We start from the raw sequence: 24,348 nt of genomic DNA, 5'->3' as shown, positions 1-24,348 counted from the left end.
GTCATATTCGTTAAACAACAAAGATATATTTTCTACACACAAAATCATGAGGTATCTCCAATCTTTGGCATAATAGTATAAGTTTAGGATTGACATAGGAATACATGTACAAATAAATCACGTTTTAATACACTTACTAGGTGGTAAATTACATTTCGCTTGAGAGAGAACAACATTTAAGATAAGTTTAGATTAGTTATCATTTAAATGCCATGGGCGTGGCTGGTGGCTATGGCCATACCGCGCTGATGCTGCCCCATTCCAGTTTCGTAGGAACAGCTGGACGCTGGCTCCATTTGATGCAATTCCGCCGGGTACCAGTGACTATGGGATTCCGGCGACTGGTGGTAGCTGAGATCCGCCGAAACATGGACTTCGTTTCGCGTGGACTTCGGATAAGATTGCGCATGCAGCGTTTGCCAATCCATGCGAGAGGAGGTGGTCGAAGATGACGGCGCAAAAGCCAAACTGCGACTGCTCTGGTGGAACTCGAAAGGCCAGCTCTGCAAGATTAAAAATGCATTGGTGGATATAACATAAGACATAAATCATAAGAGCTGTGGAAACCACAGGGGCTATATTTGGAACAATATGACGACAACCCATCCCAGACAGCGCCATTGTTTGTTTACGCAACTTTGATTGTTTTTAGTGCCCCCGCCTCATCTACAATAGATCTACAATAACAGCCTCATTAACGGATCTATAAAAACATAAACAGCCGAACACTTGCGGACAAGAGACACTCATTTGTTTGCCATCTACAGGGAGTGGGAATGGGATATAGGGATGCTATCCCAGCAATAGCGAGCAAATACCGAGCCAATGGGTTGTTCCCAACAGATCATCTCGGGCGCGTGCGAGAGTTTCGGGTGGGATGGGATAAATTCGGATAGGGTCGGGACTCCCCGATCCGATTCGATTTGCCGCCATATGGGCACAAGACGGAACCGTATTTGCTGAATTTTTCACGCATTCGGCGGGTAAACAATTGCTCCTATTTAGATAAGTTGTGCGCCATGAATCTTGAGTGATAGATTGTGTAAACTCCGCTCGAGAATGGATAAACACGGTTAGACAAATTTTAATTACAATTATCAGAGTGGGAAAACTACTGAGGGCGACACTTTCCCTTGGATGTCATTCACTTTGTCGCATCAAAGTCGAGCATCTTTAAAAATAAAGCCAAAAGACTAACTAGTGCCCCCCATCCCGATCCTCAGGTCTGCGGTAGCGTCACTATTCCGTCCCGCTCCACGGACCTGTCACTCATATTTAATATTTTCGAAATTCACAAAAGTATCCGATTACAGGAAAGCGAGGCAGTCTGAAATCACAAAATGTGATTTCATGGTTCTAGTGGGGGGCCCGACTGAATAGCTGACTTCGGTCTTGGGATGGAGTGGGGATATACCTCCACCTTGGAAAGGTGGAATTACTTGTCGCCGCATTGCGATCTCCAAGCAGATGTTGCAACCTAAGTACGTGCATATTCGCTTTCAGTTTTGAATCTAAAATTTGGTCATTTGGACTGGATTTCTCTGTATTAGGGAATCTCCCTAAATGGATTTAATACAATATTAATTGTCGTCGGCTCCATATTCATATACTTTGGAAAATGCGAGTATGAGATAGATTAGCTGACATGAGTTGATATTTTTGCGTATTTTTATACCTATATATTATCTTCACTTTTAAAATTTTTAATAAAACCTGAATTTCTAATTGTAATTACTAATATTGTTTAACATTGTTTTCACTTCAAAATATTTCCTGAGAAATCAAGAGTTTTCGACCTATTAAGTATCCCCATTTAATTAGACTGAGGGCCCCAATGATTACGATGAAATGTGGCCTATCACTGTGGGTTCCCCCACAGAACCTGTCATTAGCTGACGCAACCCACCTGATGCCGCCGGCTCATTAAGGCGGTTCCATTCATTCATAACCCGCGGATGCAATGCATCGTTAAGTGGTGCCAGTGACATCACTTACTGGGGGACAGGGATCGCGATTGCATGACACTTACCATGCCGTGTCCGTTGCTGTGGAAATGGTAATTGCCTCCTCCGGACGCCTCTGCCATGTGACTCGTGTCCAGGCCTTCGGAGCTGGTGGTGCTCGAGTGGCTGTGGTTGAGGTGCTGGCCCTGGCTGTGGTTGTGCTGGTGGTGCTGGGAGTGGCCGCCATTGCTGCCCGTTTCCACGGCCGTAATTAGCTGCTTGATGTACAGCGTGGCCAAACGCAACGTGTCCAACTTGGAGAGCTTCGTGTCCGGCGGAATGTTTGGCAGCTTGGTCTTCAGACGTCCGTAGGCGCTGGAAAGCACCCGCATCCGCATTCGCTCCCGGGCGTTGGCCGCATTCCGCTGCACCGGCGGCTGGGAGCCTGGAAGTTCAGTAAGGTAAATGTCAGATATTAAAATTATTAAGAAACATTATTATCAAACTAATATTATTATTAACAGAAACATGTTGAAGTAGTCAGCTTTTTATGAAAGTTAAAATAAAGTTAGGAAAGAGAATTTAAACCCACTTTGAGAACTGGCATCCTCATCGAAATCGTCGTCAAAAAGATCCATGGGGCTGGAAGCGCGCTTCTTTCGTGGCATTATTACACAAAATATATTATCACAAATATCACTTCAGAAATTTTCGTATTGGATATTCAATTCGAATAACTCAGTCTTCTCACTAAAATCGAACCAAAGCGAACCGAAATCTATCTGCGAGTCAAATACGTCCGATCGGCGTGGCACATAAAGCACTTCTGTCAAGGGTTACGGGGAGAGGCCTCCTTTTTGAGCACTCTGCTCCTCGGCTCTCGGCTCTCCAGAATCCGGCTATTTCTGGCACCTCCGGTGGGCGTGCCCGCTCCGCAAACAGTCGCAATTGGCGGAGGACCACCGACACATGGTGCGATCGGCGGTCTCTTTCTAGGATGCTTGGCTTCTGGCTGCCACCACATTGGCCCAGTCTTCTTCCGTCCGCCTGCGGGAGAATTCAAAATGAATCGCTCTGTTTATCGGTCTATTTCGGAGCTGTGTCCCAAGGATGTGCGACAAGCGAGTGCGAAGCGTGCCAAGCCTCCGGTTCCATATGGCACCACCTGGTTTCGCAGTGCCTCGAAGTGCATTTAGGGATAAACATTAATGGCAGACCGGAGTGATCATAATCCCGGGGTTCAAGCGCGTATCCTGTTTGGGGAACACAGTGGAAGTCGTTTGGGTTGGATCCTTAAGTTTAAATCCCTAATAGGGAATTAATATCTTCTCATGAATCTTAATGAATACCCTGATGTGAATTCTATTAAAAGGAGTATGTATCATCAGAGTTTTTATATATTTATTGTATTTGAACAAGTTTTCAATTAATAATCTGGAACAATCATCTATATTTAAACTAAAATTGACCAGATTAAATTGTTTTTCTGACCTAGGAAGCTCCAAACTAATTTTACTACTTGGCACACCTCCCATTCGAGATAAGGAATGGCCTATAAGGAGCACCTTGACCCTCGAGACTTAGCCTTGATTAGGGCCTCATTTCATGGATAGGACGTCACATGCGCAGGTTTATCAGGATGCTGACCCGCGGGTCATTAGACCCATTCAGCAGCAGATTAGCGAAGCAAAACCGTGTTTTTATATTCTATATTCAGTTGAGATTCTAAATTAGTCGCGCGCGGCAGCATCTCGAAATGTGGCGCCATCGCATCCTGCAGCAGGCATCCCGTCGCGGGATCAGCAAGCAAGTGAAAGGAGCCAAACAGGAGCCAAGTGGATCCCTTCCAGCCTCGGCGGATGTGGTGGTGATTGGCGGCGGTTCGGCGGGCTGTCACACCCTCTATCACCTGGCACGACGTGGGGTGAAGGCCGTGCTCCTGGAACGTGCCCAACTCACGGCCGGAACCACCTGGCACACCGCCGGATTGTTGTGGCGCCTGCGTCCCAACGATGTGGATATCCAGCTGCTGGCTAATTCGCGTCGGATGCTCCAGCAATTGGAAAAGGAAACCGAACTAGATCCGGGTTGGATTCAAAATGGTGGCATCTTCATTGCCCACAATGAAACGAGATTGGATGAGTATCGCAGACTGGCAACGGTGGGTTCAGCTCTGGGTATTGAAAACCAGATTCTGAGTCCCGAAGAAACCCAGAAACTGTTTCCCCTGCTGGATCCCTCGGCTTTTGTGGGAGCCCTTTACTCGCCGGGAGATGGTGTCATGGATCCAGCGATGCTGTGCGCCGCTCTCAAGAAGGCAGCCACAAATCTGGGAGCTCAGGTGATCGAGAACTGTGGAGTGGATGATCTGCTGCTGGAACACACTTCCAGGGGTAAGAAGGTGGTGGGTGTGACCACTCCCTTTGGAGACATTAAATCAGAGAAGGTTGTGAATGCCACTGGAGTCTGGGGTCGAGATCTGGTGGCCAAGCACGGTTCCCATCTTCCCCTTGTGCCTATGAAACATGCCTACATCGTTTCGGAATCGATTCCGGGGGTGAGGGGCTTGCCGAATATCAGGGACCACGATTACTCCACCTACTTCCGCATCCAAGGAGATGCCATTTGCATGGGTGGCTACGAACCGAATCCCATTCTACTGGAACCCGTGCCCAAGGACTTCCATTTCGGACTCTACGAGCTGGATTGGTCTGTATTCGAAGCCCATGTCGAGGGAGCCCAGAAACTGTGTCCCAGCTACGCGAAATACGGAGTGAAGAGCACGGTTTGCGGCCCCGAGTCCTTTACACCCGATCATAAGCCCTTGATGGGTCCGGATCCAATTCTGGATGGATTGTACCACAATTGTGGCTTCAACTCAGCGGGCATGATGTTCGGCGGTGGTTGCGGGGAGCAGACAGCCCTGTGGGTCATCCAAGGGCAACCGGAGCTGCCGATGTTCGGTTTCGATCTGCGGAGATTCACCCAGGAGCAGGGTAAGGCCACCCAGTGGATCAGGGAAAAGTCGCACGAGAGCTATGTGAAAAACTACAGCATGGTCTTCAAGTATGATCAACCTTTGGCTGGGCGGGACTTCCAAAAGGATCCGCTCCACGAGGAGATGATGAAGGCGGGAGCTGTGATGGAGGAGAAACAGGGTTGGGAGCGACCTGGCATCTTCCTTCCCTCCGGTTCCAAGAAGGCAGTGGTGCAACCCTACGACTGGTACGGAAGCTATGGCCACCAGAAGAACCAAGACAGCGAATACGAAAGGGTGCTGGAGGGCGATCTTCATTACAGCAGGTTCTCGGAGCACCATGATCTAGTAAGAGAAGGAGGCGTACTCATCTAATAAAAAATGTTATTATTTTTTTCCACTTTTTAGATAGGTTCAGAGGCATTGGCCTGTCGCAATAACGCTGTGGTTTTCAATATGAGCTATTTCGCCAAGCTGCTCCTGGAAGGTCCTCAGGCACAGGAGGCCGCCGACTGGCTCTTTTCAGCCAACACTAACAGGGATCCCAGCAAGTAAGTCCCTAATTTTGTTTTATTGATATTATTAGGATCTTTCTGGAAGCTGAAAAAGTCAAGAAAAATAACTAAGAGGACACCCAACAATATTTCACCTTCAGAACTGTGTACACCTGTGCCCTGAACGATGCCGGTGGGGTGGAGGCTGATGTGACCATCTCCCGCTTGGCACCTGGTTCTGGAAAAATCCACGATCCGAAATTCGATGGTCAGGGCTTCTATATCGTGGCTGGCGGTGCCTCTGCCTTCTACACCTATAGCTCTCTGCTGGCAGAGATCCGTAGGAAGGGATTCAACGCTTCCCTCAAGGACCTGACCGCCGAGCTGGGAGTAATTTCCATACAAGGACCGAACAGCCGAAAGATCCTGCAGCCCCTCATCGATTGCGATCTGGCCGATGAGCAAGTGCCTCCGAATAGCACCAAATTGGCTAAGTTTGGGGATATGGGTCTCCGACTGCTGCGCGTGAGCTTCGTTGGAGAACTGGGCTACGAGCTCCATGTGCCCAAAAAGGATTGTGTGGCTGTCTACCGGAACCTGATGAAAGCGGGGGCTGGCCAGGATTTGCGCAACGCTGGCTACCGATCGCTGTACTCCCTTAGCAGTGAAAAGGGCTACCACTTGTGGAGCTTCGACCTGCGACCAGACGACACTCCCTTGGAAGCTGGCTTGGCGTTCACTTGTCGCAAAACCGGAGCTGATTACCGTGGCAAGGCGGCGATTGAGAAACAGCGAGCCGAGGGCTTGAAGAAGCGCCTGGTGTACCTAACACTTGAGGATCAGGTGCCCATCTGGGGCTTGGAGGGAGTCTACCGCAATGGCGAACCCGTGGGCATTCTGCGGCGAGCGGAATACGCTTACACGCTGGGAAAATCCCTCGGACAGGCCTACGTTTCCAGGCCAGATGGACAGATCATCGATGCTGATTACATCAGGAATGGGGAGTACGAGGTGGACATCTTGGGTAAGAAATACCGCGCCGACTGCCACTTGCGCAGCCCATTCGATCCCACCGGCCAACGGGTTCTCGGTAACTATGCACCCGAGTCGAAGCCCAATAAATAAAGAAGAGCCTTTCGCTTCCAAGAACTCGTTTTCCTCTCGAGGGGAATTTCTCTCAATCTCCCTCTCCCTCTTTCTCTCAATGTGAAGTGCCTGGCATTAAGGGCCATAAATTACTTTCCCCGTGAACGGAGGTTCGAAGAAAGGTCGAGGAGAAGGCAGACAGGCAGTCTGCAAGTTGGTCACCCGAAATGGTTGCGGTTAACGGCTCAATTAATTTCAGTGTCCAACTATTATGACATCACTTTCGGTTTCTTCGAAGGATACGGGTTTCCAGACGTAATTCTAGAGCTCTCCGTCTTCCCAACCAGACAAACTGTCGCCTCTCAAGTGGCTTCGCTTTTCTTAAATGCAACTTCATTAATTTGTGATCTTGAGGTAATACTTTCAGCTTAATCGTTAGTGAAAATAAACTAGTTTTCCTAGGCCTCGATGGTCACCGTGGAGGCTGTGTTCGACGGACTGTCAAAGTGGTATGCCACCAGCTCCTCTAGCGTCAGATCGAACTTGAAGATGGGACGCAGGTCGCTGTTCAGTCGGCAAACGACTCCGGCAGAGGCGATGTTCCAGTTCCAGCAGATCATGGCGCAGTTGAGAGCCTCCAAATCGCCCTTCATAGAGACAATGTTCTGTGAAGAAAGGCAAATATTATTGTCTGCCAAATTGTTTGCTTTTAAAAGGTTTATTACCATAGCCACTGTGTAGTCAATGGAGTTAATCTCCTCGCCTTTTATGACCACCAGTTGGGTCTCTCCGTTTTGATTGTTGAGGAAACGCACCACCTTCTCCTTGAGATATTCAGCGGACGCGTAGTCCAGTTTCTGTTTTACATCCACCACACTGACTTCGTGGCCGTTAATCTAGGGGATAATTGCTTTTTAACTAATATACAGGTAAAATATGACATGAGTAGTGTTATTTTACCTTCTCCACTGTGATGTCCACATGGGGACGTGCACTGCTATACAGAATATAAACCATGTTAGCCGCAATGCCACAGAGTATTCCGTACTCCAAACTCCAGAACATGCAGGTAAGCACGGTCACCAAGAACGGAAATAGATCCTTCTCTAAAAAAATAGTAGGTGTTTAAAAAGCTATCGTAATCAATTTAAAGCTCTCCACCACTCACTTTTAGACTTCCACATGTCCTTAATCTTGTGCAGCTCCACCAGCGATATCATGGCTGCTATAATGATGGCAGCCAAGGTACATTTTGGTATAAAGTAGAACGTCTGGGTGAGAAAGGCCAGGGCCATAAGCACCAGGGCACCGGTGACAGCTCCACCCAGAGGAGTTTTTACCCCACTGGCATTATTCACAGCCGTGCGGGTAAAGGATCCGGTTACGGGCATCGATAGCACAAAGCTGCCCATTATGTTGCACATGCCCAGGGCCACCATTTCCTGCGAGGCATCTACAATTTTTCCCTTAGCTGTAGGTCAGAAATCAATTTAGAGTATTGCCTTAGGCTTAATGAAAAGTATACCCACAAAAAGCCTTCGATATGGCCACTATTTCCAGGATTGAGATCAGCGGAATGGAACCCAAGGAGGCGCCCACAGTGCTGATCATCTCGCCAAAGGACACGTACTCGCCATCCACAGTGGTGCTAAATGGTGGCAAGCGGAAGGGAGGTACTCCGGCCGTGATATTGCCGGTGACCCGGAAGGGCTGGTTGCCATCGCGACTCAGGATGTAGGCCAAGAAGGTGCCAAAAATCACAACCAACGCGTTTCGGGAGAGGCCGAGGTACTTCCAGAATATTCGGTTGCCCCACTTGATGTCCTTGACACGCTGTAGCAAAAAAAGAATCATTTATATTAATATAGATTAAATATTAAAGATTAATTCAATGTACACATGTACTTTTTTAAAAAGAAATTCCGCGAAAAACCTTGATTGATGTTTTCTGAATTGTCATGTTATTAAGCACAAATTAATTGTCAATTGATATCTGTATATATAGCTTTCTTACCGTCATGAGTAGAAGGAATACAAGAGATGAAACTCCCAGCAGGGCGTCCCACACCCTAATTGTCGTCAAGTGGGTGAAGAAATTCTTCCAGGCGGGCAGCAAGTCATTTGAAGGACCTGTTGACAAAACGTTTGCATTTCAGGTAGATTTATTTTTATTATTTAAGACATAGTAACTTACTGGCGAGACCCACGATGTTGTTGATCTGAGCACTGCCAATTGTGACGGCCGCCGCCATGGTGAAGCCCGTGATCACGGGAATGGAAATAAACCTCACAAGAACCCCCATGTTGAGCAACCCAAGGATAAGTACGATGCAGCCAGCCAGGAAGCACACTAGCACAGCATAATCTGGACTAATGGTGGCGTACTGGTTGACCATCAAAGCCATAATAGCAGTCGTGGCTGGGGAAGATTATAGAATTAGCAGTCACTTCAAAGCCTAGCAAAGGTCATAGCCTACCAATTGTGACATCCTTGCAGGAACCAAAAACGATGTATGTGAAGCAGCCCATGAAGGCCGAGTACAATCCGTACTGCGGCTCCAGCCCAGCCACCACACCATAGGCAATCGCCTGCGGAATGGTCGTTAGCCCCACCGTGAATCCGGCGATAAAGTCCTGCATAATGTACTCCAAACGGTAGCGTGGCAGCCACTTTAGGATCGGGAACTTGTTGGTCACGGTCGCCGGACGACACAGCTTTCGGCCGCCATCCCTGATAAGCGAGCCCAAGTTTGGCAGTTGCTCCCGGTACAGATTATCTGATGATCAAAAAAACATTTAGTTTTCGGACGCAACCGATAACCCGCCATGTCCGGCTAATCTTCCCTGGCAGCAGAATGTTAGGACATCTGTCGATCTGCCGTTTTTATTGACATTGGCTGGTCAGCTTATCGGTGGAGAGTCCGGTCTACCCCACGCAGATAAGCCCGACTCAGATACTCTTTTATGAATTGGCACGTATATTATACGACCAATCAATTGATGCGATACATTACCACTGCATCGCCTTGTGCCTTCCGGAAAAACCCCGGCACACTTACTCACCCTCGTCGGCTCGCATTGCGAATGCTTCTCCAGCTCTAAACTGGGTTTTCGTCTCCGAGAACGATTGGGAGATCGGCAATTAGCTGGAGCGTAAACAAATAACGTGGAGCTGATGTGTCCGCTCACTGTGCCGTTCCAGACGCGACTGCCGCTCCGATCTCAGTCGACCAACGGCAATAGCGAGTGCAAGCGATCGTGCTTTACGTTCGTGCACACTTTCTGGCCATATAAGATTTACAAGAGCAGGTATCGGTACCGCCTTATCTTGTTAGCCCTGTTAGTCCGTCGATCAACAATTACAAAGACGTACGTTTGCTTAATGGCCAGGCCGGCGTTTTTATAAACAAAAAAATGAATAAATTTACAGTTTGATCGGAGGAATTCAGTTTATTGTTTTGGGCTACTGTCCACTGCTCTGCCAGATTTTGATGGTGTATGTGTTCTGGAGGGCACCGGTGGCGATTATGTTCGCTGTGGGATGGCAATCGGTGCAGAGTACCTGATCGCCCTGTGCATCCGCCTTCTGGACCAGCTCTTTGGTCTGCAGATTCCAGATGCACAGAGTCTCGTCTTCGCTCCCGGAGACAATCCAAATGCCCGAGGTGATGGAGAAGTTTGAGGATACGCAGTAAGACTCGTTCAAATGGCCGCGATAGACTTTTAGGCACTTGGGCCTCTCGATGTTCCACAACTTGAGAGTGCTGTCGAGCGTGGAGGACAGGACGTAAAGACCGTTGGGCGAAAACTTAACATGACCCACCGGCGAGTTGTCGTCGTCGATTAGCGTCTTCAACACATGGCAGGTACTTGTGTCCCACAGACGCACCAACCCATCGAAACTGCTGGTTACAAAGAGGCTTCCGTCCCGGTTGAAGTCCACCGAACTTATGGGATCCTGGTGGGCGGGCACCGAATTGAGGGTCCTTCCGCTGCGCATATCCCACAGACGAACCGTATTATCGAAACTGGTGGAGGCCAGCAGGGAGGACTGCGGATTGAAGCAACAGGCGAAGACAAAGCTTTCGTGCCCCTCCAGAGTTTTGGTGCAGAGCCCGCTGCGGGGATCCCAGAGACGGACGGTCTTGTCGTCGCTGCAACTGGCCAATAATCCAGTCAAGGACCAGGCCACATCGTTAACGCCCTTCTCGTGCCCGCCTAGAGTTTTAATACAGCTGGCAGAGTTTACGTCCCAAAGCTTGAGCAAAGTATCGGCTGAGCCGCTAACCAAGTGCTCGCCGTCCGATCTGAACTTCACCGCCGAAATACTGGCAATATGACCGAGGAGCGAGTTCTTGATGGCGTAGCCCGGAGATGGAGCCTTATTCTTGGCTAAATTGCTGCCTGCCAACGGAAGCTGGCTGAGACTGGCCGGTAGCATGGGCACTTTGAATTCACCGCCGGTGGTATTCGAGATGGTGGTTTCGTTTTCGGAAACTGCAACGTCATCTATTTTTGTCAAGTCAATCACTGAGGATTCTGATTCTTTCGGCTCTATCATTGTCAAAAGCTAAAAAACAGTGATGCAAAATAGCTGTTCGTTTTTAAAAATTGAGTATTACCTTTCTTACAAATCCTTTTTAGGTTATATTTTCCCCGGTTACAAAAAGGCTTCCGCTTGGTAAAATGGCGCTGACATTTTGTAAAACAGTTTTTTTCAGCTTTTAGAGTTGCCATTTCTGATATTAATGTCAATCGATTATTTATGTTTAATTTAAGTTTATTGCAAATTAATCGAGAACTGATTACTTTTTGATGCATAAAATAGCTTTAAAGATCGTTCAAAGATAGGTTTCAAACTAGTATCTCATTCATATTTTTTTTTTTTTGAAAACATTTGCTAAAACCGAAGAGCGCAATTGCAATTCATTAAGTACTTTTATTACAACAATATTTGCCAACTGGAATCAAATGTTAATTGTTTCGCAAACTATAACTCTCTCCTCTAGTAAATATTGGTTTTATTTCCCAGATAGGGGGGCGTTAAAGATCAGACTGAGAAAAGAATGTAAACAAAAGCAATTAATTGGCGTTGTGAGTACATATTTGGTGACAGGGCGCTCCATTTGCACAGCCTGTTATGCTGCCCAGACTTGTTAATCAAACAATAAACAAATGGCCGGTGGCGTGCCGGTAATTTGTCACTTAATTATTTGCTGACTTGCCGATCTGGACAACTTATATATAAAAAAATTGAAGAATGCGCGATAATCAAGTCAATGAACTGTTTATTTGCATTATTATTTGCCACCTGTTTCTAGCAAAACTTATTATTAAAAACATCTACATATTTTGTGGATAAACTTTATCTTTTCTTTAAAATTTATTTTTTTAATTTTAATTTTTATTTTTAAATTAAATTTAACAAAAATTAAAAATAAATTTGTATATACTTTTTTACGATTATTTTGAGTGTTTTCACGGTCACACTATAAAGGGTAGCCCTGGAAACAGTCGTCATTCAAAATTAAAATCGAGTTGGCCTCCCCGCGGCGTCTAAAAAAATAGCGCGAAACGAGATAAATTAAAAAATATCCTGCAAACCCACATAATCGGCACAACATGGAAAACAAGGAGAATACGCAGGTGCCGAGGCGGGAAGTGCGCTCCTTTCTGATGGCCCGCGATCCCTCCATTGACCGACGCTTCCGGCCGAGACCAAACAAAAAGATGCGTCTGTTTGACAACATTCAGGAATCGGAGGAGGAAAGCTTTTCCGAATACTCGGACACGGAATCGGAGTACAAGTATCAAACAAGCGAGACGACAGAAGGCGCCTCCTGCGCCACCAGCGCAGCAGACAGCAGCAGCGTGGAGACGGGCCCTCAGGTGTTTCTGCGCCTGCGACCGGTGAAGGATGCATCCAAGGCGTACATTGTCTCAGAGGATAATAATGTGCTCATTACCAGCTGCAAGGCAGAATCAACGAGCAACAATATGAACCGCATGGAAAAGCATTTTGGCTTCAGCTCCATTTTCGACAGCACTGTCGGGCAGCGTGATATATACGACATTTGCGTGGGACCCAGGATCATGGAGGAGGAGTGCGTAACCATCATGACATACGGCACATCTGGCTCGGGAAAAACGTACACCTTGTTGGGTTAGCTGAATTTATTTGGCTATATCTTTCTTAACTATAACCAATTTATATCCTTCCCTAGGAGATGATGTGCGTGCTGGCATCATTCCACGTGCCCTGGAGAACATATTCACCATTTACAAGGACACCATATTCCACTCACCCAAGCTCAAGCTGATCAACGGCTGTATAGTCTTTCTGCAGGATGACGCCTCTCTTAAGGAGCTGCAGATTCGAAAAAAACTTTTAAACTTGTGCCCCGACATCAGTGCCCACCACCAGCGCTTGAAACAGGTCATCGATGGGGATCACACGTTCGAAACGATGTCCTCAAACGACGTTTCCGTTTTGGTTTGGGTCTCCTTCGTAGAGATCTACAACGAACTGGTTTACGATCTACTGGCCATTCCACCTAAACAGGATAAACAAGGCGAGATTCCGCGAAAGAACTTGAAGATCGTAGGCAACAAGGGCCAGGTGTTCATTAAAGGGCTGACCAGTGTTTTCGTGACAAGCAGCGAGGAAGCACTGCGGCTGCTTCGGCTAGGTCAACAGCGCTCCACATATGCCTCAACTTCAGTGAACGCCAACTCCAGTCGGTCCCACTGCGTCTTCACTGTGGACATTCTCAAGTACAACCGCTCGGGCATCACCACCCAGAGTTCGTATAAATTCTGTGACCTGGCTGGTTCGGAGCGCGTAAACAACACTGGGACCACCGGCCTGCGTTTGAAGGAGGCCAAGAACATCAACACCTCACTAATGGTGCTAGGCCGTTGCCTGGATGCGGCCAGTACGGTGCAAAAGAAGAAAAGTGGCGACATCATTCCTTACCGTGACTCCAAGCTTACGATGCTGCTGCAGGCGGCATTGCTGGGCAAGGAGAAGTTAGCGATGATAGTGACTGTTACCCCACTAGACAAATATTACGAGGAGAACCTGAACGTTTTGAATTTCGCTTCTATTGCAAAGAATATTATCTTTAAGGAGCCAGTGATTAAGCAGCATCGCGTCAGCTACTGCGGATTTATGGAATTTTCCAAAATGTCTACGTACGAGGGCGGCGACTACGCCAAGGAACTCGAGGAGGAGAACGTCCGCCTGCAATTGGAAATTGAACAGCTGAAATACGATCATGTATTGCAGATGCAACTGCTGGAGGAGAAACTGCGCAGGGAACTCACCGCCACGTATCAGGAGATCATTCAGAACAACAAAAAACAGTACGAAGACGAATGCGAAAAGAAGCTGCTAATTGCTCAAAGGGAATCGGATTTTATGGTTGGTAGATAGCTATTTATAATATTAGAATAAGTCAATACTAACCTTATCTCACAACTATTTACAGCTCTCCTCTCAGAAGAGGCGATACGAAGAACAAATAGAAGACTTAAAAGATGAAATAGATGAGCTTAAGAATCCCCGAAGTGACAATGACAGTTCCGATGATGCGGATGAATCTAAGTCACCCATTGAAATCATCGATGATGATGAATAGTTTCTTTAATTCACAATTTTGTAAAGTTTAAGTGTTTAAATTTCTGTTTCTTAATTAATGTGTTTTGGAGATTGCTTAGTTGTCCAATAAATGTGTAAATGAACAAAGACAAAAAACTAGGAAGAAAAGTATGGTGAAATGTTGGCCCAGAATACCTCTAGTAAGAAAAGCAGCAGTGAAATCGTTAGAAGGGTTCCGTAGGCGAGCCAAACCCATTGTAGATCTGCAAGCTTCAGATCATGTTTCTCCACACCCAACAGACCTGGATTCTCCATACTTGCCAAGCCAGCCTGTGTCATGTCGTATTGATGCATTCCGACCCAGAACTGATACAGACCATTGGCCCTCACCTCCAGGATTAGTTTGCTGACGGGCTCTGCGAACGGAGAACTCTTCGGCCACTGGAACGAAAACAGAGCCAGGGACCACAAGCAGGCATCTGTAGAGTATATAAAGAGCTCACGACTGAAGCGCTTTTGCTGCTCACTGAACAGTGTCCAATGCAATCGAGAGGCTAAATAGGCATTGCTGAAGTTCCTCCCATTTCTTAAGTGGTGGTACTCACTCCCATTGACCACCAATAAGTTCAGATGCAGATCAACCAATGTGTGCAAGTCTTCCTTGGTGGTAACCAATGGGATTCTTGTGCGCCGGACATCAGCAAAACTTCGTGCCTGAAATTCCCGCGGCGGATGTGCCATCATGGTCTCCAGAGCTGACTCAAAAATGCTGCTTATAAAAAGGCCCATGATTCCCAATACTAGATATAGCAACCTACTGGAGCAGCCGCTTTCTGACAAAGGAAACCTAAACGACTGACCCAGAATTCCACGTAAGGCTCTATCGTTCAGCAGGAAGTCCACCAAATGGACATTGCCAATGGTTAGTTGTCTTAAAAGGGTCAAAACCAGCCCATATGCAAATACGATCCCCACAGCAATAAGCATATTGGAAATGCTGCTCAGTAGAAAGTAGATGTCCCTCATGGAAATCTCTTGGGCCTTCGGGATCATTAAGCAGATGTGTGTCAGTTCCAATGGGTAACTGGTGCGGGACAACTGCTCTTCTCGCTCCACCATCGATATACTGGCTGGCACGTCTATGGACAAGCTTTTGCCCAGCTCCTTTAGGACAGACGCCCTGAGAAAGCGTCCTGGGGTTACCGTTGGGGCAAGCTGCAGAGTGGCATTCAGCTTCCAGGCCAGGACATGCATAAAACGGCCCACGGATCCTGCAAGGACTTGCTTACCCGTTCGTCTGTCCAAGTACAGAATTGAACGCGGAAGCCACAGGTCGGGCATCACAATCAGTGGATGACCTTGCATATTGGGAAAATTCTTCTCGAAGACAGGAGAAAATAGAAGAGTTCGATTTTCCGTCCAGAAGCTAGGATATGAGTGATATCTGTAGTAGTAAGGGCCATCATCTGCTGCTGTGAGTCCAACTACGTTTGGGATTCCAAGATGGTAACAGGTTTTGAGAAGATCGTTCATTCTGCTTCGGTTAGCATAAATATTTGCAATAAAAAATAGTTTTTTTTGATTAGAAAAGTTTTCCAAAGATATAGCTAGTTCTCGAAGTAGCTCCTGGTCTTTTTGAACATCTTGTCCAGGTAGACAAATAACGTGAAGCGGTCGAGAAATCTGCTTGCTTGTTGTAATTACATTATCTGTAGAGCGGACTACTACTGCAATTCGTAGGGACTGGAAGATTTCCTTCAGCCAGGTTTCCGGACAATATTCATTTTGGATTGATATCACAGAAAGCATAGATTTCTCTGCTGCCGTTAGGATGAAATCCACAGTTGATCCCTTAATAAGGACAGGAGTCCAAAATATAACAAACTTCAGAGTTGTCCACATGCTTTAACTTTACGTTGTTTATCACCCAATTGCTTATATTGTACTCCAAGTTAATCATGTAACACGCAATCGAAAGGAAAAGGCTCTTTATGGCCGTTCACGCCCCCAATGATAAGTCGAATTTCCCACTTTTTGTAATATGCATATCTCAAAATATGTAATCTTTGTTAGTTTGATACAGTTACTAAATAGTTAATGGTGTGTATTCGTGGGTGGAGTGCAAATCAAATTGATGTGACGCCCATTACATTTGAGTTGTTTTACAATTATTTGTCCGTTTCCTGCTGCAAATAAATATTACAAATAGGTAGTAAAATAAATAGGTATTTATGCATCTTAACTATACGTGTTTTGTGTGTATATATGTCTGCTTTCTCTAGGTACTTAAGTCACGGTGAAAGATTAACCAATTGTTAATTTTTAATTACTAAGGTTGCCAATTGCGTTGCATCTGAGAGAGCGAAAAAGAGAGGAGATTGCACTTAAGAGGAGGTTTGGGAGATTCGAAATTTGAAACGAAGTACTTCACGGAGATCGCCTGTATAACTTAGGTATAATCTTTAGCCTAAACACAATGTTAATTTGCACTAAACGGAATGTTAAATACACTTAGAGAATGTCACGAGATTGATCTACTAACAAGGTTAGCCCGGGGTTATAACAAAATAAATATAAAAAAATAATAATTTGAGGGAACTCAGATAACGCTGCTAAGATTTGAGCCAGTTACGGATCCATGGTTGTTCTTCTGCGGCGTGGTTACCGGCGTCGTCGATGTGGCTATCCCATTAGGTAATCCCGTATCGAGCAATTGCAGCAACCTTTGCCTTGTGCGTTTGTCGCTTACGCAAATGCACTGAATAAGGCTGGTCAGCTGCTTAACGGAGTACTCGTCGCCAAGGCGCTGCTGTTCAATCCACTGTTCGAACTGCTCTGGCGCAAAGTAGTACGTCTTGATGAACACATCCACGTAAGAGCGATGCTGGGGGTACTTTTGATTCGAGATGAGCTCGAGGAACGACATGGAGTTTGCAAAGTCCAGCTGCATCAGAGCACGTCCTCCAGCTGAGCATTTCTTTACATTCGAAAAGCTAAAAAATAGTGTTAAAGCCAATATAAAATAAGTTCCTTCAGGCAATTTTCAACTCACCCTTCCACCAGCAGATGCGTCGCTACATGGGCCATGGAATTCCACACGTGTTTGCTGGGCACCGGTACATCCTTTGCGATCTCCTCCAGACACATGGCAAAGCTTTGTATGTTCTGGGCAAAAAAGTAGTTTAGGTAACGCAACGTTTTTAATTACTTTGCCCTTACCCTATTTAGTACGTCGCTGTAGCTGCTGTGCTGGTGTATCACATGATTCACATCCCACTTGACCTTGGCCATCTGAGCCAGAATGGCTGACAAATCGATGACGCGGGATGTGACGCACGTATAAACAGGTTTGGCCAGATCCAGCATATAATCGCTGTACTCCAGGTAGTTGGAGAGCAATGGACGCTCTGCATGGGGAAGCAGGTGGTTGAGATAGTGCTGTAGGATATGGAACTGTTGGAGCATGCTGCGTCCCGCCTCCACGGCCACGATGCGCTGCGACAGGCCGTAAAGTGTGTCCGGATTAGCCAGTTCGTTGTTGGCCTGCAATATAATGTTTTGAGAAACTAGAGGCAACGAACCACAATAAATCGAGTTACCAGTGAGGAAAAATTCAGTGGCCATAACTTAATTTGAGATAGGATGTTCGTTTCCACCGAGCGCAACCGTTGCTCCAAACGAGGAGTATACATATTATCTGTTGCTACCGGCTGAAATGCAATCTTGGTAATGCGTTTTAGAATGTTTATGTCAGTACAAGTATTTACCGCATCCTTTCCAAAAATTTCGTGCACAGCATATGCATAAAAGTCGATCAACTCCAGCATACAGGAAACAATCTTGGGGGAGATGCAGTGCAAGAGCTTGCACATTTGGAGATAACGACCAATACAGCGCAGTACATTGAGAGCGGTGTTGTTAACCAGCAGTTGACTTTAAAGAATATTATTTAAACCCAACTCATGGTAACTAGGTCAATTTCTTACTTGGTGGTGTCGTCAAACTCCTTGCTTTGCAAACTCTTCTGCTCGTCATCACTCTCTTCGCTGAAATAACAGGAGGCTTCGTCCACTATACCGGACAGGATGTCCTCCTCCAGCATGGCCGCATCCAGTCCTCCGTCAAAGGGTGAACTCTTTTCAGAGAATCGAAGAAAATATCCATAGGAACCATAAATGGAGCTGCCACCATCTTGGGAGTGCACGGAAACCAGCTCGTCGCAGTTATTATTGCTTATTGGGGAGTTGTTTGATGAGGTTAACAAAGCTGTAGTCGGGGATTTGTGCCGTCTAAGAGTGTGCCGCACCGATCGGAATTCCTGAAAAGATTAGGGGTACACGGTTAATCTATCTAAGCATATATATGATGCTTGCAAAGTTACTTACAGGCAATTGAAGAATGTGCGCAAACGAGTCTACCTGCGTCCAACTCTCGTTATCCAGAAACAAACAAATTTCCTCCACGCAGCAGATGTGGTAGCGCCGGAAGAACTCCTCGCTCTGCTGCTGCATTGTCTCGATTAGTTTCTCCGACTGCTCGCCGCAGAACTCTTGACCAACTTTTTTCAATCGCTGCACCACGGACAGTACTTGAATGAACTGGTCGTATTTAAGCGTCGTCAATTTAGCTGCCTGTAGAAACAGGCAAACCTTGGTCAGGATGTCGTTCCACACCCGGGACTGTCCCTTCTTCAGCTTCTGCTGGATATAAACGTCCGGGGAATCCTCCTCTTCCTGGCCGTATAACTTGTAGTTGTTGTGCCACATAACAACCTGGTAGTAGGAGGCCAGGATGGTCCAGAAGGTCTTGCACAGACTGATCAGGCACGGAAGCAGCTTGTCGACGCTTAGCTGTTCGCAGAGCTGCTCGTAAAGCGGCTTGGCCTGATCATCCTGGCCGGGATCGCTGTAGCCACGCAGCACGGCGTTCACGGACGAGTGAATGGCCGATATGTAGTTGATGTGCAACTGATCCATAGCCATTAAAGACTTGTTGGCCAGCTTGTAAGCTTCCTGCAGCTTGGCGTATTTGCGCGCATCAAAACCAAGTACCATCTCATTAAGCACTGTGTCCAGCTGAAATTCCATGAGAAGCATGGTCTCCTGCAGCTTTTTAGAGAGCGATTGCACGCAGTTAAACTGCATATAGGCCTCAGCGGAGCTCTTGCATTGGAGCAGCAGGGCGATGGCAGCGCTGTAGTTGTGATCCGCCAGCAGTTTCTGTACCTCCACGTCTGTGGTTCTCTGTAACAGATTGAGTGTTAGTTTAATTCATAACACAGTCGAGTTATTATTTTCCAACCAGTTTTTTGATTGCCACCAGTGTGTCCAACACCTCCTTAAGCACCTCCCGCTTGCGATAGCTTGCCAGGATCTCTAGACTGGTGGTTGTCAGGTTCGTGCGGGCAAAATTCAAGTAGGATCTCGCCTTCTGACACGTCCACAGCGACTCCTCAAGCTTTTTTTGGGTGTCGTTGATAGCCGCGAACTCGCTGCTGCAGGCATTTCGCTGCTCCAGGATGTTTTGCAGCACTTGCTTGGTGAGAACTTTCTGCTGTGTGCGCAGTTGTGCAATTGTGACCTCGATAAGCTCGTTGTCTATGCCATAATTGAGAACTTTCTACGGGAGATAATGGGGTGTGATTAATACAAAAGGTATCTGGTTTTTCATCTGGTTTACCTTGAGCTCGTACAGCTGTGGATTGCTGTCGGGGCTGTAGTAGCACTGCTCGATACCTTCTAGGATCTCCTGGTCGGACTTTTGTGCGTTCGACTCTCCGGCAGAGTTAGACGCCGCGTCTGTGGCGTCCGCTTCGTGCCTGGGCGAGGTATCTGTTGTCACCGTTTGAATGAAATAATCCGAAAAGCCCATGGCAGGAATTTTCATTTGACGGTTCGTCTGTGTGTGCGTGGGTGTTTTTTGTTTGGTGGTCATAGAGCATAGAAACGGGGTTAGTTTTGGTTGTTACTTAACCGTTCGGTGACCTGCTACCTGTTTGTGCAATATGTCCAAGAATTTGCTCTTGAATTCGTCCATTTTGGCCTTGGAATTCTGCATGTTTTAGCCATGAAGAAAACGCACAAAAAACAAAAACGTCTCTCTTACTCCCGTTTAAGCCAAGTGTGACTGCATGCCATAAAAATACCAAATAAATGGGGAAGGCTTTGGTACCTTAGTAGAATAGGAGAAAGTTGCACGAAAATGTACCTGAGTAAGAGAACTCAGAGTATGCAATTTTGAATTTGTATGTTTCTAAACCATTGCAAGAGAGTAGTTAGAAGTTGCAATGCAGTGAGGACCCATAAAGTATATTTATCTATATATTTTTAATAAGCATTACTATCCAGTCCCATCTGGACATATACGTCTGTTGTTTCTATGAAAACTAGTCATTTACTTTTACGGTTAGTTAGTTATATAAAAAAAAAACCGCGAAAAAAATTATAACGACGTCGTATAATTTAGACATTGACTCCATACCAGGTTTTGACCGAATGAGTAGGAACATTAAAACTCAATATTCTTTTTATTTATATTTATTGTAGAGGAAACAAACGTATGGTGCAATAGGGACTTATTTACCAACCCCGTTTTTACCGACCTGAAACACTAAACCATCGACCGCTGTTTGGCATTGTATCACACTAAAGTTTTTTGTGTGCCGAATTTGTTTAAGTTTTTGCATTTGTTTGTTTTATGTGGAATGTCAACTTACTGTAAGCCTAAAAAGCTGGAGAGTGAAAGATGCGTATCTGCATGGTGTCAGACTTCTTTTACCCAAGCATCGGCGGGGTGGAGGAGCACGTCTACAACCTTTCGCAAATGCTGCTTAGTCTGGGTCACAAGGTGACTATTGCCGATTTAGGATTCCGCGAACATAACGAATTTTTAAATTTTCTCGTTTCGTCTTAAGATCGTTGTGCTGACCCACGCCTACGGCGACTGCAGTGGTATTCGATATGTGACCCGTGGCCTGAAAGTCTATTATCTGCCCATCAAGGTTTGCTACAACCAGTGCATCCTGCCCACGGCCGTCTGCAATTTGCCCATGTTGCGGGCGGTGCTTCTTCGGGAGCGTGTAGATGTGGTTCATGGCCACTCGGCCTTCAGTGCACTGGCTCACGAGGCGCTGATGGTGGGCTCCTTGCTGGGCTTAAAGACTGTCTTCACCGACCACAGCCTCTTTGGCTTCGCCGATCTTTCGGCCGCTCTGACCAATAATTTACTTGAAGTAAACTTAAGCATGGTGAATCATGCTATCTGTGTGTCCCACATAGGCAAGGAGAACACTGTTCTACGCGCTCGAGTGGCCAAACATCGTGTTTCCGTCATCCCAAACGCTGTGGACACCGCCTTGTTTACGCCTGATCCCGGTCAGCGTCCCAAAGATGACACAAGTAAAGTTACGACTTTTTAACTTTTTTTGCAAATGGCTAAATATTATTTTTCAGTTAACATCGTAGTGGCTTCGCGTCTTGTCTACCGTAAAGGAATAGATCTTCTAGCTGGCATCATTCCGCGTTTCAAAAAAATTCCAATGTAAACTTTATCATTGTGGGCGATGGACCAAAGCGGGATCTTCTGGAGGAGATTCGTGAAAAAACCAACATGCAGGACAGAGTGGAAATGGTGGGTGCGGTGGACCATGCCAAAGTTCGCGATGTATTGGTGCGTGGTCACATATTCGTTAATACCTCACTGACTGAGGCCTACTGCATGGCCATTGTTGAGGCGGCTTCCTGTGGCCTCCAGGTGGTGTCCACCAGCGTGGGAGGAATACCAGAAGTGCTGCCCAAGAGCCTTATACTGCTGGCGGAACCAGACATAGATGCTATTTATGCTGCAATTTTAGTGGCCATCGAAAGGCATCAAAAGAGTTGCTTTAAAATTAATCCCCCAGCTGCCAATGGTCATTTGCCATTGGAGCCTAATGGAAAGGGTAAAAGGCGACGTCGCAAGAAAATTGAAGTTAATACGTCTCCTCCGCAACTGCCAATTCCTGCTAACTCTCCTGCAGATGAAAGTAGCCACACTGAGCCGATAATGTGTCCCTACAAATGCAATGAGTTGGTGGAAACGCTCTACAACTGGGAGGACGTGGCCCTTCGCACAGTCAAAGTTTACGATCGCGTCCTACAGGAACGCTCCTTCACAACCAGCGAGCTGGTGTTTGCCGTTTGGCAGCACGGCTCCTGGTTCCTTGCCTTTTTCGTTGTGGCCCACTTCATAATGCGCCTGCTAGAGTTTTGGCGACCTCGTCGGCGCGTTGAGCTTGCGCAGGATATTCAACGCCCGCCCAGCTAGCGAATACCAAACGGATTTCATTCTTCCATCAACTAGCCATTTTTATATGTAATCGTTAGATGTCAGACCTCTAGTTGACAGTTTATTTAATGTCCATATTCGTAGCCGAATATATTATCACCTTAAACAACCGGCTAAATCTATTGTAATGAGCAATAATCCGTCGGCAACTGACCCCGCGTTATTGGCGCAAAGTTCATCGCTTAATATTTTCATCGATGAATCGATCTTGCCGCAGCGCAACGTAAAAACAAGTGAGCTTTCTTCTATACCAACTACATTATTTTAAAATGACTAAAGGGCCTAATTTGTTTGTAACCAGGTGAAAATGTACCTCCGTCGCTTGCGGAAAAAACATTGTTTGTGCTTTCGGTTATTCTTATAGTCCTTACGTTGCCTTTCTCCCTTATCTGCTGCCTTAAGGTCTTGTCGGAATATGAACGAGCAGTCATCCTGCGCCTAGGAAGGAGGCGCCCTAAACCTCCAGGTGGACCCGGCGTTATTTTTATCGTACCCTGCATAGACGAAGTAAAAGTTGTGGATCTGCGCACAACGTCATTCGACCTCGATCGACAGGAAATCCTTACCAAGGACATGGTAACAATTAGCATTGACGGTGTGGTTTACTTCAGTATCAAAAGCCCGTACGATGCTATGCTGCAGGTGTACAATCCGCAGGAGGCTATCGAGAAACTGGCCATGACCACGTTGCGGAACGTTGCCGGCACTCAAAAGTTAATGGACCTACTCTCATCTAAGGAATATCTTTCCAATCACATCGAAGGCATTTTATATAACTCTACAGAGCCTTGGGGAGTTCGCGTGGAACGGGTTGAGATGTAAAAATGTATTTGCTTTCCTAAAAACATCCCTCATCATACAACTTTTCGCCAGCAAAGAGATCTTCATGCCAGACCAACTAAAGCGCGCCTTAGCAGTGGAGCAGGAGGCGATGCGGGAGGCCAAGGCCAAGGTGGCCGCCGCCCAGGGAGAGCGGGACGCGGTAACGACTCTGAAGGAGGCTGCCGACATTATGGAGACTAATCCGATTGCCCTACAACTTCGCTATCTGCAAACACTGAACTCCATCTGCAACGATATGACCAGATCCTATGTCTTTCCATTCCCTGTAGATATTGTAAAGAAAATGATGAAGTGAATGGCTGTGGTTGTTCATTCCTTAATGTAAAAGTACACTGTGCGATGTTTACTTAGAATATGCATTTAAATGTATTAGTGCTCAATTTTTTAGTTATGCTCAAACAAGTTTGTAATCGATACAAAAATTTTAAGAGTCCATTCCACAATATGTGATCGAATTTTATAAAATGCACCTAATAATTATGACTACATACTTTTATTTTAATTCTTCAAATTATCGTACTATGAGAAAAAGGCTATAAAGATAAAATAAAAAAAATTACTTTTTGTATTCTTGGTTTTGTTAAATTTTTGCCTTATACGGATTACCAAAAAGTGGAAAATGGCCAAAGTTTGAGTTTTTCGAATTCATCAAAAAAATGATGTGGATAGTTAGCTGAGGTTGTAAGATGAAAATATCTGTTAGCCTCTTAGTTGAAGGACAATTTTTGGCCGAATTATGACAGAAAAACGCTTGGAATGGATTAAAGGCAAGATCCTTATTTTTCGTTCTTAAAAATAATTACTTTTGTCATAAAAGGCACAAAATGGTCAGAAACAAGAACGTCATACCTTGTTGAGCTCGTAATAACATTTCCAATCGATTGCCGATCCAAACTGGAAATTTTTATTTTTGTCCAATTTTCGCAAAATTTAACTATGTTACTCCTAGTCAAAAATGTGGAAAGTGGCCCACATACAATTCATCCATACTTTACTCTTAAATTTTAAAAAATGGCAGTTAATGATGAGATTCAAAAACATACTTATACTATTTTAATACTAGACAGAGGTTATACGGTC

The 24,348-nt window shown here is 46.0% G+C and overlaps 9 protein-coding genes across 11 annotated transcripts; 4 read left to right on the top strand and 5 right to left on the bottom strand.

Annotated features, from left to right (window-relative positions):
- Positions 1-6: 6 nt before the first annotated feature.
- Positions 7-2,784, bottom strand: LOC108093902 (neurogenic differentiation factor 1). Its single transcript, XM_017194261.1, has 3 exons — positions 2,536-2,784; positions 2,030-2,388; positions 7-503 (listed from the first exon to the last, which is right to left on the bottom strand). Exons 1-3 carry the CDS (start codon positions 2,609-2,611, stop codon positions 204-206), a joined length of 735 nt encoding a protein of 244 aa, XP_017049750.1. The 5' UTR covers positions 2,612-2,784; the 3' UTR covers positions 7-203.
- A 176-nt stretch (positions 2,785-2,960) lies between these two features.
- LOC108094069 (sarcosine dehydrogenase, mitochondrial) lies at positions 2,961-6,637 on the top strand. The gene is made up of 4 exons (XM_017194510.2): positions 2,961-3,317; positions 3,439-5,268; positions 5,329-5,471; positions 5,576-6,637. The coding sequence occupies exons 2-4, from the start codon at positions 3,700-3,702 to the stop codon at positions 6,537-6,539; spliced, it is 2,676 nt and encodes an 891-aa protein (XP_017049999.1). The 5' UTR covers positions 2,961-3,317; positions 3,439-3,699; the 3' UTR covers positions 6,540-6,637.
- Positions 6,638-6,871: 234 nt separating this feature from the next.
- Positions 6,872-9,695, bottom strand: LOC108094075 (sodium-independent sulfate anion transporter). Its single transcript, XM_017194516.1, has 9 exons — positions 9,564-9,695; positions 8,978-9,277; positions 8,695-8,919; positions 8,515-8,630; positions 8,030-8,333; positions 7,669-7,971; positions 7,461-7,606; positions 7,226-7,396; positions 6,872-7,165 (listed from the first exon to the last, which is right to left on the bottom strand). The coding sequence occupies exons 1-9, from the start codon at positions 9,577-9,579 to the stop codon at positions 6,959-6,961; spliced, it is 1,788 nt and encodes a 595-aa protein (XP_017050005.1). The 5' UTR covers positions 9,580-9,695; the 3' UTR covers positions 6,872-6,958.
- Positions 9,696-9,874: 179 nt separating this feature from the next.
- Positions 9,875-11,199, bottom strand: LOC108093648 (WD repeat-containing protein 5). The gene is made up of 2 exons (XM_017193806.2): positions 11,123-11,199; positions 9,875-11,070 (listed from the first exon to the last, which is right to left on the bottom strand). Exon 2 carries the CDS (start codon positions 11,059-11,061, stop codon positions 9,964-9,966), a length of 1,098 nt encoding a protein of 365 aa, XP_017049295.1. The 5' UTR covers positions 11,062-11,070; positions 11,123-11,199; the 3' UTR covers positions 9,875-9,963.
- Positions 11,200-12,016: 817 nt separating this feature from the next.
- LOC108094048 (kinesin-like protein subito) lies at positions 12,017-14,256 on the top strand. Its single transcript, XM_017194482.2, has 3 exons — positions 12,017-12,663; positions 12,725-13,923; positions 13,991-14,256. The coding sequence occupies exons 1-3, from the start codon at positions 12,123-12,125 to the stop codon at positions 14,138-14,140; spliced, it is 1,890 nt and encodes a 629-aa protein (XP_017049971.1). The 5' UTR covers positions 12,017-12,122; the 3' UTR covers positions 14,141-14,256.
- LOC108093611 lies at positions 14,257-16,002 on the bottom strand. Its single transcript, XM_017193738.1, has one exon. It carries the CDS (start codon positions 16,000-16,002, stop codon positions 14,257-14,259), a length of 1,746 nt encoding a protein of 581 aa, XP_017049227.1.
- A 126-nt stretch (positions 16,003-16,128) lies between these two features.
- On the bottom strand, positions 16,129-20,221 carry LOC108094015 (syndetin). Its single transcript, XM_017194442.2, has 10 exons — positions 20,092-20,221; positions 19,780-19,998; positions 19,402-19,719; positions 18,486-19,343; positions 18,087-18,418; positions 17,868-18,033; positions 17,700-17,810; positions 17,320-17,643; positions 17,153-17,265; positions 16,129-17,093 (listed from the first exon to the last, which is right to left on the bottom strand). Exons 1-10 carry the CDS (start codon positions 20,155-20,157, stop codon positions 16,700-16,702), a joined length of 2,901 nt encoding a protein of 966 aa, XP_017049931.1. The 5' UTR covers positions 20,158-20,221; the 3' UTR covers positions 16,129-16,699.
- A 488-nt stretch (positions 20,222-20,709) lies between these two features.
- Positions 20,710-22,535, top strand: LOC108094016 (phosphatidylinositol N-acetylglucosaminyltransferase subunit A). The gene is given in 4 exon segments (XM_017194443.2): positions 20,710-20,946; positions 21,014-21,497; positions 21,552-21,635; positions 21,638-22,535. Coding segments are annotated over 4 exon segments (1,437 nt in total). The 5' UTR covers positions 20,710-20,844; the 3' UTR covers positions 22,405-22,535.
- A 5-nt stretch (positions 22,536-22,540) lies between these two features.
- On the top strand, positions 22,541-23,836 carry LOC108094017 (stomatin). 3 transcript variants are annotated; one of them, XM_017194446.2, is made up of 4 exons: positions 22,541-22,658; positions 22,727-23,001; positions 23,068-23,243; positions 23,299-23,836. In XM_017194446.2, the coding sequence occupies exons 1-4, from the start codon at positions 22,553-22,555 to the stop codon at positions 23,561-23,563; spliced, it is 822 nt and encodes a 273-aa protein (XP_017049935.1). In that variant the 5' UTR covers positions 22,541-22,552; the 3' UTR covers positions 23,564-23,836. The 3 variants fall into 3 exon arrangements, with proteins under 3 accessions (XP_017049935.1, XP_017049934.1, XP_017049936.1); XM_017194445.2 differs by having other exon boundaries at positions 22,727-23,243; XM_017194447.2 differs by having other exon boundaries at positions 22,544-22,658; positions 22,828-23,243.
- The last annotated feature ends 512 nt before the right edge of the window (positions 23,837-24,348 follow it).

The sequence above is a fragment of the Drosophila ficusphila genome, unplaced genomic scaffold, assembly GCF_018152265.1.
Source record: "Drosophila ficusphila isolate 14025-0441.05 unplaced genomic scaffold, ASM1815226v1 contig_414, whole genome shotgun sequence".
In the NCBI taxonomy this organism is placed as follows: domain Eukaryota; kingdom Metazoa; phylum Arthropoda; class Insecta; order Diptera; family Drosophilidae; genus Drosophila; species Drosophila ficusphila.
Note: the sequence above shows the minus strand (reverse complement) of the source record. Positions and strands in the feature narration are given on the sequence as shown.

Coding starts and splice junctions, on each gene's coding strand:
- LOC108093902 (XM_017194261.1), bottom strand. CDS start 2,611: ATGCCACGAAAGAAGCGCGCTTCCAGCCCCATGGATCTTTTTGACGAC. Junction 2,389..2,535: donor TGAGGATGCCAGTTCTCAAA/GTGGGTTTAAAT, acceptor CTGAACTTCCAG/GCTCCCAGCCGCCGGTGCAG. Junction 504..2,029: donor ACAGCAACGGACACGGCATG/GTAAGTGTCATG, acceptor TTAATCTTGCAG/AGCTGGCCTTTCGAGTTCCA.
- LOC108093648 (XM_017193806.2), bottom strand. CDS start 11,061: ATGATAGAGCCGAAAGAATCAGAATCCTCAGTGATTGACTTGACAAAA.
- LOC108094017 (XM_017194445.2), top strand. CDS start 22,553: ATGAGCAATAATCCGTCGGCAACTGACCCCGCGTTATTGGCGCAAAGT. Junction 22,659..22,726: donor GCAGCGCAACGTAAAAACAA/GTGAGCTTTCTT, acceptor GTTTGTAACCAG/GTGAAAATGTACCTCCGTCG. Junction 23,244..23,298: donor CGCGTGGAACGGGTTGAGAT/GTAAAAATGTAT, acceptor ACTTTTCGCCAG/CAAAGAGATCTTCATGCCAG.
- LOC108094015 (XM_017194442.2), bottom strand. CDS start 20,157: ATGCAGAATTCCAAGGCCAAAATGGACGAATTCAAGAGCAAATTCTTG. Junction 19,720..19,779: donor CACAGCTGTACGAGCTCAAG/GTAAACCAGATG, acceptor TATCTCCCGTAG/AAAGTTCTCAATTATGGCAT. Junction 17,811..17,867: donor AAATTTTTGGAAAGGATGCG/GTAAATACTTGT, acceptor ATTGCATTTCAG/CCGGTAGCAACAGATAATAT.
- LOC108094069 (XM_017194510.2), top strand. CDS start 3,700: ATGTGGCGCCATCGCATCCTGCAGCAGGCATCCCGTCGCGGGATCAGC. Junction 5,269..5,328: donor TCTCGGAGCACCATGATCTA/GTAAGAGAAGGA, acceptor TCCACTTTTTAG/ATAGGTTCAGAGGCATTGGC. Junction 5,472..5,575: donor ACTAACAGGGATCCCAGCAA/GTAAGTCCCTAA, acceptor TTTCACCTTCAG/AACTGTGTACACCTGTGCCC.
- LOC108093611 (XM_017193738.1), bottom strand. CDS start 16,002: ATGTGGACAACTCTGAAGTTTGTTATATTTTGGACTCCTGTCCTTATT.
- LOC108094075 (XM_017194516.1), bottom strand. Junction 7,397..7,460: donor TGGACATCACAGTGGAGAAG/GTAAAATAACAC, acceptor ATTATCCCCTAG/ATTAACGGCCACGAAGTCAG. Junction 7,166..7,225: donor TTGACTACACAGTGGCTATG/GTAATAAACCTT, acceptor CTTTCTTCACAG/AACATTGTCTCTATGAAGGG.
- LOC108094048 (XM_017194482.2), top strand. CDS start 12,123: ATGGAAAACAAGGAGAATACGCAGGTGCCGAGGCGGGAAGTGCGCTCC. Junction 12,664..12,724: donor AAAAACGTACACCTTGTTGG/GTTAGCTGAATT, acceptor ATCCTTCCCTAG/GAGATGATGTGCGTGCTGGC. Junction 13,924..13,990: donor AAAGGGAATCGGATTTTATG/GTTGGTAGATAG, acceptor AACTATTTACAG/CTCTCCTCTCAGAAGAGGCG.